A 14,557-nucleotide genomic window follows, 5' to 3' on the forward strand; every position below is an offset into this window, starting at 1 on the left:
AGACCTTAAAACCTATTAAATGAAAATGACAATTCTGTCAACACCAAAACATAACCATGCGTTTGAGGGGAAAAAATATATTTGCCATTCTCCAGTGAGAGAAGCAGCAGGATTTAAGAACTGAACTCAGGTCTAGGAGTTCGGAATACAAAAGTTCTAACCACAGTTGTCGCTTATTGGCTGTGATCCTGGACAAGTCATTAACTTTTCTGTGTCTCATCTGTAAAAGAGAGAACATTATCAACTTCACTGAATCGTGTGAGGTTTGTTTACTTAATGTTTATGCTGCACTATATAGAATGTTTTATTGTTCTTCTGTATGATTTACAAATTTCTTTCTCTAGTTCAAAAGAAAGTGAACCCATAATGTTGCATATAGTTTTGTGGGGGGTTGCATTTAATAGGCTATTCTCTTAATTTCATAAGAGACATCTCCTAATCTGATTCGTTGAAGAACGACAAGTGCGCTGAAACAATTTGTATAGTGGGGGGTGCTGGGAGCCATTTAACCAAACTGCAGCATCCCTAATTCCAGCACCTATGACAGACTTTTTCAAGGTCTTTCCTAGTATCCTTGACCCATCTCTATTCCCCACAAAGATTCTTTTCTGGGTTCAGTGGGAACCCCGGTTTGCTAGGGCAAAAATGTTTGTGGCTCAAGTGAAACTTCATTAAGAGCCTGCTGAAAATTCTACTTTTATAATGGTCACAGAACGATCTGGGAATTTGAAAGAGAACTTTTCTGCTCAGTACAAAGTAATTCACCCCAGTGCTGTAGTAAAAACACAAATATAGCTCATAGATCTTAATTCTGTGTCCCCTGAAAAGCTTTAACATATCAGTTTGGTAGTTTGTATTTGAAGTTTATTTTTTAAATAAAGTTACTTTAGGGGAGATGGAACCTGCAGGATTGCTGCTCCTAACATCCGTAGTTGTTGCTCCTAACATCCACACAGCCACCCGCAGTACAAACTTTGCCGGCTCCCTTGCCAGGGTGCCTAAGCCCTGACTCGGAGAGAACACTTACAGCGATGAGATGGTAACTAGGTTTCCATATCCTTTAAGTGCTTGGTCTTTATTCTGAGACTGCCACCAAGTTATGCCCATTTCTATTGACCTGGACTAGACGTGAGCTGACCACCTAGAGATGAAGGCTTCACCCCGTGTGAGTAGGGTGACCAGATAGCCAGTGTAAAAAATCGGGACAGGGGGTGGGAGGTAATAGGTGCCTATATAAGAAAAAGCCCCCTAAATCTGGCCTGTCCCTATAAAATCGGGACATCTGGTCACCCTCCGTGTGAGCCATGCTTTTTCTCCAGAAAGTGCCGCTAGAAACAAAAGTACTGTCATGCAGCAACATCGATTATATGAAGGATGAGTGAAAAGGGAGGTACTTACCGCAGCTGTGGGGAGAAAAGAGCCCCCCTGGGCTGCTTTCGGCGTCTCTTCAGCCCCCCGAGCTCGACAGAGCTCCGACCTCAACGCGGCTCCCCCGGCTCTGCCTGGGAGATGTTCTCCGCGGCCGCCTCAGGGGGCGGCGTTGCGCACCGCCCTCAGTTCAGTTTTCATTTCCCGCTGGTCTGCGGTGAGGAGCATGGAAAGTGAAACTCAACAGCTGCCACGGTCTTATATGGGCAGGAGGAGGGTGCTCCTCCCTTTTCAGCCAGGACCCATAAGCTAGCAGGGTGCAGCGAGTCGGCTCCGAGGCTAGCTGCTAACACGGTTCCACACGGCACTCCCTTGCGTCGGGGGAGAGTCCCAGCGCAGGTACGGGGGTGACGGAAAGGAGTCGGGAGCCCAAAAGGGGGGGATACAGAAAAGGGAACCTCTAAACTACGCTGAGGCACTCGCATAGAGTCACGGGGGACTGAAAATCCCTCCGCTATGAGATGCGGTTAGAGTAAAAAAACAAGACTCCAAGGCAATTGCGAGACCAGGTGGGTGAGACAGAACCTCGCCCGTACTCTGGGACCACTAGGGCTGTCTCACACTGCAGACTCTCAGGCAGTGGTATGGGAAGGGGACAGGATGCCTGCCATTTGTGGGGGAACGGGGAATCCTTCTGTCGCGCCAGCTCTTTTTTTTTATTTTATTTTATTTTTTATTTTTTTTTTTAAAGATGGCTGCTCCAAGAAGGTTAGGGGTTGAAAAGTGGCGTGCTCCAGGAAGATGGATTACTGGGAGGAGGGTGTTGTCAAAGGTGTCTGTGATAAATTTCCCTGACATTTTAGATTGGAAAAGGTGTTTCCTAGAGAAGGCGTGATTCCTGTGCGGCAGTTCTGCTCCTCTGAGGATATCCTTTCACAACCTTCTCCTCCACCCACAGTTTGAGGGGTTGGGACGTCTCCATCCAGTGATGTTTGTCTGCATTCATTAAACTGTCTTCTGCTTTTGAGACACGCTTTCTCAATCAGCATTGTTTGGTGGTTGGTTTAATTTTTTTATCTGAGAGAAGTGACAGACGTGTAATGCATTGCACAGGCAAGTGAAAAAATTGATGATCTTTGACTTACCTCATCTGCCCTCTGCCTGCTAATCCATCCCCTCACTGGATTTGCTCTAACAAGACTGCAAGTCTTCCAACAACAAATTCTGTCAAAGAAGCAGTTGCTGCAGACATTTCAATCAATAAGAACGGCCATACGGGGTCAGACCAATGGTCCATCTAGCCCAGTATCCTGTCTTATGACCGTGGACAGATGCTTCAGAGGGAGTGAACAGAACAGGGCAATTTTGAAGATCCATCCCATTGTCCATTCCCAGCTTCTGCAGCTGGAATTTAGGGACACCCGGAGCATGTGGTTGCGTCCCTGACCATCTTGGCTAATAGCCATTGGTGGACCTTGTGATGCGATCACCAAGGTGCAGCCTGGGACTGTGGGACCACTGGGCCCCATTATCTCTCTCCAGCATGGGCTGTCTTATAGTTCTTTGCTAGTGACAAGCAGCAAGCCCCTCCAGGCACTGTTATCACTCAGCGCAGCTGCGTGTGGAGCCCCACACCCAGCTATATTGCATGAATGCTCCCAGAGCCACTCATGAATCACACAGAGAGGCACCAGAGCCAAATCCTCCCAATTCCCAGCACTGTACCTCAGGGAATATACCATCTTGCACTGCTCAAGACAAGCAATGCAGATTTATTAATTGGTTCACTACTTCATCAATGGAAAGTGGATATACACCAGCCTTTGCAAAATCTGAAGTGTGTGGCAAATCTGCTCATACAAACTCATTTATAAAGATAAACAGTAAAACAAATTTACTGACTACAAAAAAAGAGATTTTTAAGTGATATTAAATGATAGGCAAAAAGTCAGTTTTTTACCCCAAAAAAAATAAATAAATAGAATATAAGCACACAGACTAAACTCTCAACCCTATTAGACTAGGCAACATCTAGATTAAGCAGTTTTTCTCACCCACTGGATATTGCAGTCCTTAATATACAGATTTGTCCCTTAAATCTGGGCCAGTCTCCTCTGTTGGAGTCTTCAGTCTTCTTCTCAGTGTCTTTGTTGCTTTCACTGTAGGGAGGTGAAGGAGAAAAGGCCCTGCATATAGCCACTGTGTCTGTTTTATAACCTCAGTCCCATGTGCTTGGGGAACACAAGTCCAGGCATGTTGGGGGGCATTGATGAGGCTACGTCTACACTAGAAACTTCAAAGTGCTGCCGCGGGAGTGCTCCCATGGCAGTGCTTTGGAGTGTGAGTGTGGTCATGCGTGAGTGCTAAGAGAGAGCTCTCCCAGTGCTCCTGGTAATCCACCTCCATGAGAGAAATAGCTCGGAGCGCTGGGAGCACGACTCCCAGTGCTCAGAACCTGTCTGCACTAGCACTTTAAAGCACTCAAACTTGCTGCACTCAATGGGGTGATTTTTCACACCCCTGAGCCAGCAAGTTAGAGTGCTATAAAATATAAGTGTAGACAAGCTCTGAGTCTCCAGGCAAGGCTGATCAATTCCCCTGGTGTGGCCTCATGCAGATGATTCATTGCATTGTAGCTCCCTTGCTGGACAATGGTCGTTGACAGGTTGATTGATACCCCATCCAGGTGTTGGTTACTTTCCTTGCTGTTGCCTCTGCAGAGCTAATATCTGGCTGATTCCCCAGTTTACAGCATGTTTTAATGACAGCCATACAACACAAGTCTCATAACTTCATATGCATTAATGATACACATATATGGATAGAGAAATGACTTTCAGCAGATCATAACCTTTCCCCTGTTACCTTACAAGGCATGCTTTATATGTAAGATCACAATTATATGAAAATTAGGAATATGGGGGTTACAGGACATTCTCCCAAGGTATAGAATGTCACAGACCTATCCTCCACATTAGGGAAATGCTTAGGTTTTCTACCAAGGTCTGAAAGGACCCATAAATTGAGTGGGGGGGTTAAATTCTGTAAAAGATCTCTTTCCTTCCCCCTGCCCCCAGCTAGTTCAATCCTTTAATAAGTACCTCAGTGGGCTAGTCCTAGAGCTACTGTTTCAGTGCTGGGAGGTACTGAATTAACAGTCCTGTACTATCTTGAAGTAGGAACTCATTAGATGAGGTGTTATGACGTACTGTCTTTTACTGCCCTTTGGAAAAGAAACTTTTGCAAGGATTGTGATAGCCCATGTAACTTTAGCGCCCTCGTAGCCAAGATGGAGTCTGCTCTGCAAGCAGCTCTGGCCAAGAGAAAGTGCGCACAGGAATGCACCTGTTCCAAAGCCCCCAGAGTGAACACACACACGCACCGGAAAAGTACAATGGATATAAGAAAGGGAAATATTTATTTATGGAGGGATGAGAGGAGAAAAACAAGGGGAAATATAGGGGGAGCAGTAAAACAGGGTTACATTCAACACAAGGCCCCACAGGCCCAATGGTAGCCCAGTCTGAAAGGGCAGATACTGAGCAGGAGTCCTGAGCAAAGTTCCAGTCCAGTGGTGAATTTTGGGTGCTTGTGGTTGTCTTCGGCACCAGTGAACTTTCCCCATCAAACCCCTCCGGGGCCCTCTTCTGCTGCTCTCTGCAAAGCCACACAGAGCGACCACCTCCCAACTTAACTAGCTAGCCGCCTCCCTCCTTATTCCCAATGCAGAGTCACAAGCCCCAGTACTCACAGCCCCATGCAGCTCTGGGCAGCAGTGATACTGGGTCGAGCTCCAGCCTGTCCTTCTCGGGCAATTCCTCCCTGGCACGGTGCTCGTCCTGGCATGTCCCGATCGGCCGCTCCGTCCCTCCCAGTCTTCAGGCAGGTTCTCTGCTGCTTCACTTTGTGAGGGCCTGCGGGCTGCAGCCCTTCTCTCTCTGGAGCTCCAGAGCCACACACCCTGGAGTTTTCCTCCTTTCTCTCACTGCTCCCCCTCCCACCCTCAAGAAAAAGATTTAAAGGGGCCATTCTCTCTAAACCCCAAAGGGGTTACACTCGTTTACAAAGTGAAATCATTCCCCATTAGTTGTTACAGTTTAGCAATACATTTTGCAATGTAGTATCCATATAAGTATGTTTGAGGATGAGAGATCGCTATGGCTGTATCCTAATAGCACTCACAGGCAGTCCAGAATGTTTAAGTGATGATGTCCTAATAGTATGGAAATTGTGGAAGTTTTAGGATTAGAATCTTTTTGGAAGATCTGTATTGAAAATGCCTTCCATTTCAAGGCAATTCTCTTTCCAGTGTCATGATTATTAAAATATCTACTTAGGTGTGAGATTATAGACCACAGGATTCAGGCAGCTGCTAACTCTAGTGGAGGTAAGAAGACCTCCAGACAAGGAAATGCATCTTTATTTTTCTTTATCCTCCACTGCTCACCTCAGTCTCTGAATCTGTCAGTGAGGACAGAATGTGTAGAACCAGAGCAACTAAAATGACCCTAGGTAATTTAGAAAGCATTTGAAGCAGACAAGCCATCAAGTAGTCTTTTGTGAGAACTCAAAGGTTAATTCACACCATCTAGTTCAAGTTCAGCTATAGAAACCCACTTGGAAACTGGCAGGACGTGCTTGTGATATACCAGGGTACAATCCAAACTGATGAGCAGCTGTGTCACACCTACCTTGCAACTTTGGGTGCCTTACAATGCTTTGCTGAAGGAGTTTCTCCCTGGGCTACTCAGAAACAGACTTCCAGCACGCAAGTCAAACTTTGAGTGTCTGTCTGTAACTGCAGCCTGCCAGTCGCACTTGGGTTACACTCTGGCTCTCACCAGCCTTGGTTATACTGAAGGGTAACCTCAACACAACCGCAGTCCCTGATTTTCCCCCAGAAATGTATGTTCTGTACTTCCCAGCCCCCTCCTAGACAGTACAAAATAATTTAAGTCTGTTATTTCTTGAAGGGAATAATATGCATTTTATTATCTCAAATAGTTATTCAGACACTTCAATTGAAACACACTGGATTAGATAAAACAAGTTTATTAACTACAAAGAGAGATTTTATGTGAGTACAAGAAATGAGCCACAAAAATCAGAAATGGTTACAAGAAAAATAAATATAAGATGTTTACGAATACTTAACAAACTATATCAGATGCAAGCAAAGTCTCTCACTACATGTTTTCAGCAGTCCTACTGACCAAACCCTCTATGTCAGGAATCCCTCTCCCGGAGTCCAACAAATTATTCCTTTGTGCTTCAGGTGCAGTGAATGTGATAGGCGGGGTGAGGGAGGGAGGGAGGGGGTGCCTCAGGGTGTTTCCCTCCTTTTTATAGTTTCAGTTCCTCTCTTGAAAAACATTTCTTGCTGGGCACTACGAAACAAAGAGTCTATGTGGAAGGATGGTTTCTTTGTTTCTTTGTTTCCTTCCCTGCCTGATGACTTTGTTTACTTCTTAAACGCAAATTAAGCAGCACACATATTCCTTTGTTTAGGACAGACTTATTTGCCAGCTTCTGTTTGGACAGGTCGGTGGGGTTTGGAACGTGTGTTAATAACACCATATAGGAGAATCTTATAACTTCACATACAGTGTTGCCACATGTATGTTACCAAGACAATACTGATCCACAAATTATAAGTTTTCAAATGAGACCTCACAAGGCATACTTTGTACAAAGATTATTACAATAGTGTGTAGGGTAAGGTATGGAGACAGGAGTATAATCTGTCACAGTGCCATAGCAGCTACATAACACTATGTGTTGATGCAACAGCTGAATGAGAGTGTCAAGCTGCCTGGAAATGCAGTTGAGGAGTCAGATTATTTTTTTTGCTTGTTTTGTACTTCAGTGGGAAATAATCTTTTAAATTGCTCACATTAGACATGTGGAGAAAAAAATACTTGATGTATATGTTAATCATGAATAATGGGCAAGGCTGTTTTCCTATATTAGGAAATCTCTTTGTTATGTACTATAGGTAGAAGAAAAAATGCTCTAGTAGTGGATTAGGCACAGTACATACCTACGAAACAGGAGACATAGATTTTATTCCTAGAAAAGATTTCCTCTGTGACATTGGCCAAGTAATTCAGGCCTAAATTTTCAAAAGCTAGTATATATGTAAATCCTCATATAGGTATTTAAGTGAAGGCGTAAGAAAGATGGAAGTATTTATGGGGTTTTGAAAGGGATTGACGAGTTCTCCACTGCCACCATCACTTTTGCTGCCTCCACTGAAGAGAGCCAGCTGCTAGGCAACTGCATTCCCTCTGACAGAGGTGTATAGAATTCTTCTCCCGTTACAGGATTCTGTTAACAGGGATGCAGTTGCCTAGCTGCAAAGTCCCTTCAGTGGAAGCAGCAGCAGTGGTAATGGAGAACTTCCTGGAGCTTCAGAGGAACGGCAGATGGGCACAGGTTTCAGCAATGGCTCCTCCAGGTGTGAGCAGAAGGCCATGCCTTTTGAGCCACAGGTGACAGCTCCTGTCTCTTCCTGAGGCTCCAAATTAGGGCTAGAACTGTGCTGGAGTTCTGTACCCAGCAGTGGTTTAGATCCAGTGCTATAAGGTTCCTGTCTCCTATTAGCTTCTATAGGATTTTTCCATAGGGATGTTCTGCCTGAGAGAAGGGAGAACAGCTGCAGGAGCTGCCCTTTCAGTTTCTTGAGAGGAACAGCTACCCCACAGGCTGCTCATACTGAGGGAAACCAAACACACCCCAACAGAGAAAGCCCAACTAAGGAGTCCGGGAGAGTCCAGGGGTTGTACTTGCACCCAACCCAATGGATCATCTGAGAAAGGTAGAACAAGGTTAATTGGTAGCTAGCTAAATTGAAGGTAGCATACATGATCCCAGGGAGATAACCCCCCAGGCCCTTGCCAGAAGTGGAGCCCAGCTGAGGGAACTATAGCTGAGTCAGGGAAGCCCAGCTCAATGATCTCGAGCACTTGTTACTGGCCAGTCAGAAACAGGCTCCTAGATTAGATGGACTATTGGTTTGATATGGAATGGTAGTTCCTATATTCTATTATATGGCTTGTCTGTTGTGGGATTTTTTTTTTCTCTCTCTCTCTCTATTTCTGTAAAATGTTATTTTGTCACTTTTTTAGAAATGACTTATAAGTGCAGCAATTACTCAGGCCATGTCTACACTTACTGGGGATCGACGCTGCTGTGATCGATGCAGTGGGGGTCGATTTAGCGGGTGAAGAGCGCTCTCCAGTTGACTCCAGTACTCCACCGGAACAAGAGGAGTAGGGCAAATCGACAGGAGAGCATCTCCCCATTGACGCAGCATGGTGTGGACACCACAGTAAGTCAACGTAAGTTACGTCAACTCCAGCTACGTTATTCATGTACCTGGAGTAGCATAACTTAGGTCGACTTACCCCGGTAGTGTAGACAAGGCCTCAAAATTGGTAAACTTGGTGTTGTACCTTTGTTTTTCAAGCTATTCTCTATAGCCTGGAGCTATATTCCACTATGCTAATATGCTAGAATCCTTCTTGTGCTGTCTACTACTCCCCTCTGGACCTATCTCCACTTCTACTTATAAATATGAGAACTTATGTGACTAGCTTACTATGTAATTTGGCACATTTTTATTTGTTTTAACTCTTGCCCCTCCTTTCTCTTCTAGGACTAGTTCAGTCAGGGTTTGCCTCATTCAGGGACAGATTCTGATACCTTTACATTGAAAAGTATCTTAATCCACTAGTAGTCCTGTTAAAATCATTAGTTCTTCTTGCGGAGTAAGGTACCACTCTATGTCTCCATCTATGCTGCACACTTCTTTCGGCGGCACGTAGAGTATGTAGTTGGGTAGCCCTCCTAACATGGGGGGGGGGGGAGGTTACTTTTTATAATGACTCAACCACTCCCAGTCTCTATTCAAGCAGTCTCTATCTCCAGCAGCTCTCCAACACCATTTTCTACAAGCCATTACCCTCTGATCCCACTGAGGGTTACCAAAAGAAACTACACCATTTGCTCAAGAAACTCCCTGAAAAAGCACAAGATCAAATCTGCACAGACACACCCCTGGAACCCCGACCTGGGATATTCTATCTACTACCCAAGATCCATAAACCTGGAAATCCTGGACGCCCCATCATCTCAGGCATTGGCACCCTGACAGCAGGATTATCTGGCTATGTAGACTCCCTCCTCAGGCCCTACGCTACCAGCACTCCCAGCACCTTTGAGACACCACTGACTTCCTGAGGAAACTACAATCCATCGGTGATCTTCCTGAAAACACCATCCTAGCCACTATGGATGTAGAAGCCCTCTACACCAACATTCCACACAAAGATGGACTACAAGCCGTCAGGAACACTATCCCTGATAATGTCACGGCTAACCTGGTGGCTGAACTTTGTGACTTTGTCCTCACCCATAACTATTTCACATTTGGGGACAATGTATACCTTTAAATCAGTGGCACTGCTATGGTACCCGCATGGCCCCACAGTATGCCAACATTTTTATGGCTGACTTAGAACAATGCTTCCTCAGCTCTCGTCCCCTAATGCCCCCTACTCTACTTGCGCTATATTGATGACATCTTCATCATCTGGACCCATGGAAAAGAAGCCCTTGAGGAATTCCACCATGATTTCAACAGTTTCCATCCCATCATCAACCTCAGCCTGGACCAGTCCACACAAGAGATCCACTTCCTGGACACTATGGTGCTAATAAGCGATGGTCACATAAACACCATCCTATACCGGAAACCTACTGACCGCTATTCCTACCTACATGCCTCCAGCTTTCACCCTGCCCACACCACCCAATCCATTGTCTACAGCCAAGCTCTACGATCCAACCGCATTTGCTCCAACCCCTCAGACAGAGACAAACACCTACAAGATCTCTATCAAGCATTCTTACAACTACAATACCCACCTGCTCAAGTGAAGAAACAGATTGACAGAGCCAGAAGAGTTCCCAGAAGTCATCTGCTACAGGACAGGCCCAACAAAGAAAATAACAGAACGCCACTAGCCGTCACCTTCAGCCCCCAACTAAAACCCCTCCAACGCATTATCAGGGATCTACAACCTCTCCTGAAGGACGACCCATCACTCTCACAAATCTTGGGAGACAGGCCAGTCCTTGCCTACAGACAGCCCCCCAACCTGAAGCAAATACTCACCAGCAACCACATACCACACAACAGAACCACTAACCCAGGAACCTATCCTTGCAACAAAGCCCGTTGCCAACTGTGCCCACATATCTATTCGGGGGACACCATCACAGGGCCTAATAACATCAGCCACACTATCGGAGGCTCATTCACCTGCACATCTACCAATGTGATATATGCCATCATGTGCCAGCAATGCCCCTTTGCCATGTACATTGGTCAAACTGGACAGTCTCTACATAAAAGAATAAATGGACACAAATCAGATGTCAAGAATTATAACATTCATAAACCAGTCGGATAACACTTCAATCTCTCTCGTCACGCGATTACAGACATGAAAGTTGCGATATTACAACAGAAAAACTTCAGAAACAGACTCCAACGAGAGACTGCTGAATTGGAATTAATTTGCAAATTGGATACAATTAACTTAGGCTTGAATAGAGACTGGGAGTGGCTGAGTCATTATAAAAAGTAATCTATTTCCCCTTGTTTATTCCCCCCCCCCCCCCCCCCCCGTTCCTCAGACGTTCTTGTTAAACCCTGGATTTGTGCTGGAAATGGCCCACCTTGATTATCATACACATTGTAAGGAGAGTGATCACTTTAGATAAGCTATTACCAGCAGGAGAGTGGGGTGGGGGGAAAGAAAACCTTTTGTAGTGATAAACACCCATTTTTGCATGGTCTGTGTGTATAAAAACATCCTCACTGTATTTTCCACTTTATGCATCCGATGAAGTGAGCTGTAGCTCACGAAAGCTTATGCTCAAATAAATTGGTTTGTCTCTAAGGTGCCACAAGTACTCCTTTTCTTTTTGTGAATACAGACTAACACGGCTGTTACTCTGAAACCTGTCATAGTGTAGACATAAAGCCTGGCTTAGGTGAGCAGAGTACAGACACGCCTGAAAGGTGTGTGTATCTACCCGAGTACATGCCCTACATTGCTCTCTACTCACCCAAGCTGTGCCTCCATGTCTACAGTGCTATTTTTAGTCATGTAGTGTCCCTCTGCCTCCCAGCTGCTGGTGCCTTTCCCCCCACAGGAAAAGACTTCAGCAGCATGGGAAGGCAGTGGCAGCTCCCTGCTGCCTCCCAACTGCTAGTGCCTTTCCCTGACATGCGTAGCTACATACCACAGTATGGGCTTAGCTTGCTTTTCACAGCCAGGTGTAGCTCTGCTTCCCCGTACATGCCATCAAAAGTGGTGTGTCGTGTAGACATAGCCTCTAAGTAAGTGGTTTAGAATCTGGTCCTTAGCTTGGATGGGATTTTTTTCAGAAGCAGTGAAGGGAGTTAGGCACTCAACTCAATTGCTAATAAATGGCAGTTGGGCCCGTAACTGTGCTCTATATAAATAGTGTTAATAATGTTGACCCCAGTGCCTCGGCAGGGGTGCAATGCTGCTGCACATGCTTTGGAGATTTTACTCCATTTACACCTTCACATTTCTAGAGACTCATCGCACTTTCATGGATTTTTTGCCTACGTTTTGCACATATATGTAAAAAGCCACTAACTTATGCTTCTCCATTAGATCTTTTTACAATTTGCCAAGTAACTGAGCCAAAATTTGGGCTAACAAAGGGAATTTTTGTCAATTTTTTTTTTCATTTCTTCCCTTCTTGCTCTATCTCATTTCCCCTCCCTCCCCTTCTTTAAAAAAACAAAAATCCAAGCTAGGAAATTAAATGCAGTCTGTTTCCATAAATACAAAGGAAAGGTTTAATAATTAAAATCAAAAAGCCAGGAGAGGAGGAACAAGTTAAGATTTGCAACAGCTACATGAGTTCAGCTGTGTTTCAAACATAATATTTTACATTCCTGTTTTAGGCCTCAATTCAGGACCGTATTGAAGCTTAAATCGATCCCTATTCAGGAAAGCACTCAAGCAACGTGCCTATGTCCCATCGACTTCAGTGTTTCTCATTCATGTGCTTAAAGTTAAGCATGTGATCAAATGTTTCCTGAAGAGGGATGTTTTATTTAACTGAAATGCTAATCCTGACCAACGTTGTTTAGTATATTACTGTTTATATAATTAAGTATGTATGATAAAATACACATAATGTGCAACAGCGCCTTCCCTTCCCTCCCCACACCTCACGATCAGCTATTTCATGGTGTGCAGCAGGCTCTGGGGGGTAGGCGGGAGGAGCGAGGGCATGGCAGGCTCAGGGGAGGGGGCAAGAAGGGGTGGTGTGGGGCAGTAATTTCCCTACACTCCCCCTATGGTGGTGTTTACCCCCCCGAATTTCCCCAACACTCCCCGCAGTTTTGTGAACTAGTTACATGCAGAGTTGCCAATTTAGTGATTGTTTGGAAATTTGAATTGAATTTGAAACATTAATACACACTTTAAAAGCATATAAAGTGTATCATAAAATACATGTATCTGAAAAAGTATAATAGATTTGAAAAGTATGAACAGAGACTAGCTTCCTTATACAGGTTGTTTTTATGACCATGTCAGTGTATTCATTTCGGTGATGTTGGCCAACCTAATAATTTCAAATTATGATTTGTAAGCAAAGTCTAAATGAGCTCTCCCTGACAGCTAGTAATGAGCTGGGGGCTGGGGGGAAAGGCTTCAGAACCAGTTGTATTTACATTCACACCTAACCTACCTAGGTATCCAGCAAACAGAGCTGTGTTGCCCAAGTGATAGATTTTGGCTGGGGTTGGGTTACAAATCACTTGAATGCAGGGGGTAAAGAAATGTTGTTGTTCCTATTGTGTGAGTAAAGAGCAGCACAACTGTACTTAGCCTTTGCTGATTGAGGGCATCGAGAGAGAGGGTGGGGACAAGTGTTTTGCTTGATGGTCTGCCTGAGTCACAAGTACTATTTGACCTGCCCCTCTCCACTGTTTAAAGACAGAGCTGATTAGGCTCCATAGTCTTTTGTTCTGTTAAGTGACCACGACCCACCGCTGAAATCACTGATAATCAGGTGTAAGTGCTTAGACCAGCTGTGGGACAGTGTTTCTGTGAAAGAGACGGCCCAGTCTGCACTAGCAGTGAGGTTCCCCCACTGAGAGCTCAGCTGAAATACCTGAGAGCTGGGTGGAACTTCAAGAGACCAACTTGCAGAGGTCACAGTGGGAGTAGAAGGTGATGGCACAGGGCCATTGGCCACAGGGCGATGGAGTGAACAAACAACAGTGGCCATAGTGAACAGTGAGCAGCTGGAGAAACAAGCAAGGTGCCTTCTTGCCCCCCACCTGGGAGACGAACTTATGTGAAAGCAGCTCTGAACTCTGAGTCTCCACTGACCAAGGACAACACCGGTGAGTGTTAATGAGGCTGTTAAGAATGCTGGAGACACAACACAGTTCATGCGAACAAACATGACCATGGCATCATACTTTCTATTTAAGCAAGAGATACCACACACTGCAAACTGGAGGCCAATGTTAAGTGCACTGTCACTTGTTCGTTCTGAAGTTGAACACTGGTTCCGAACAAGACCAGCAAATGCTCACTATCTTTCTGCAAGAAACTCAACTGACTGGCTAGACGCATGTGGTACAACAGTGAAAGACTCAACAGTTGAAAAAGTGAAGAACTGTCTCACCACATTCAAAAAATTTGCATACATGGCTGATGAATACACCAATGCAAATGATCATCAAGTATTAAGTCATTGTGTACATTATCTTGATGTCAGTGATAGGCCAGTACATGCATTTCTAGATGTTCAAGTTATAGAAGACAGATTGGCTGCATCTATGACAACCCACATCTTAGAAGAGTTTAATGCTTGTCAACTGGACCCCAAATAGATGGCTGCTTGTGCATTTGATGGAGCTGCAAACTTCTCTGGAAGACATGGTAGAGCACAAGCTTTGCTCAAAGAAAAGTGTAACGCTAGTCTCTCTTATACATGCTGCAGAGGCCATCTACTCCAACTAGCGCTATTACGAGCTGCAGACTCTTCAAAAGACATTTAAAAAGCTATAAATTTAATGTCTTCATTATATTCTTTTTTCAGCAAGAGTCCAGAAAGACTG

The 14,557-nt window shown here is 44.9% G+C and overlaps 1 protein-coding gene and 1 long non-coding RNA gene across 7 annotated transcripts in view; one reads left to right on the forward strand and one right to left on the reverse strand.

Moving 5' to 3' along the window:
* Positions 1–1,544, reverse strand: part of USP18 (ubiquitin specific peptidase 18) — a 28,465-nt gene extending 26,921 nt beyond the window's left edge. For 2 of the 4 annotated variants that reach the window (XM_037877444.2, XM_043539872.1), the window contains exons 1-2: positions 1,399–1,532; positions 162–220 (exon numbers count right to left, since the gene is read on the reverse strand). In XM_037877444.2, the coding sequence (XP_037733372.2) occupies positions 162–201 (40 nt within the window). In that variant the 5' untranslated portion in view covers positions 202–220; positions 1,399–1,532. Of the gene's footprint in view, positions 1–161; positions 221–1,398 lie in introns of all 4 variants that reach the window. The other 2 variants (XM_043539880.1, XM_043539884.1) reach the window with 2 other exon arrangements.
* Positions 1,545–1,619: 75 nt separating this feature from the next.
* LOC114022129 overlaps positions 1,620–14,557 on the forward strand; it is a 53,123-nt gene continuing 40,185 nt past the window's right edge. Inside the window, exon 1 of one of the 3 annotated variants that reach the window (XR_006288610.1) lies at positions 1,620–1,767. This is a non-coding gene — a long non-coding RNA (uncharacterized LOC114022129). The remainder of the gene's footprint in view (positions 1,768–14,557) is intronic. The other 2 variants (XR_006288607.1, XR_006288611.1) reach the window with 2 other exon arrangements.

This window comes from Chelonia mydas, chromosome 1 (assembly GCF_015237465.2).
Source record: "Chelonia mydas isolate rCheMyd1 chromosome 1, rCheMyd1.pri.v2, whole genome shotgun sequence".
Lineage (NCBI taxonomy): Eukaryota > Metazoa > Chordata > Testudines > Cheloniidae > Chelonia > Chelonia mydas.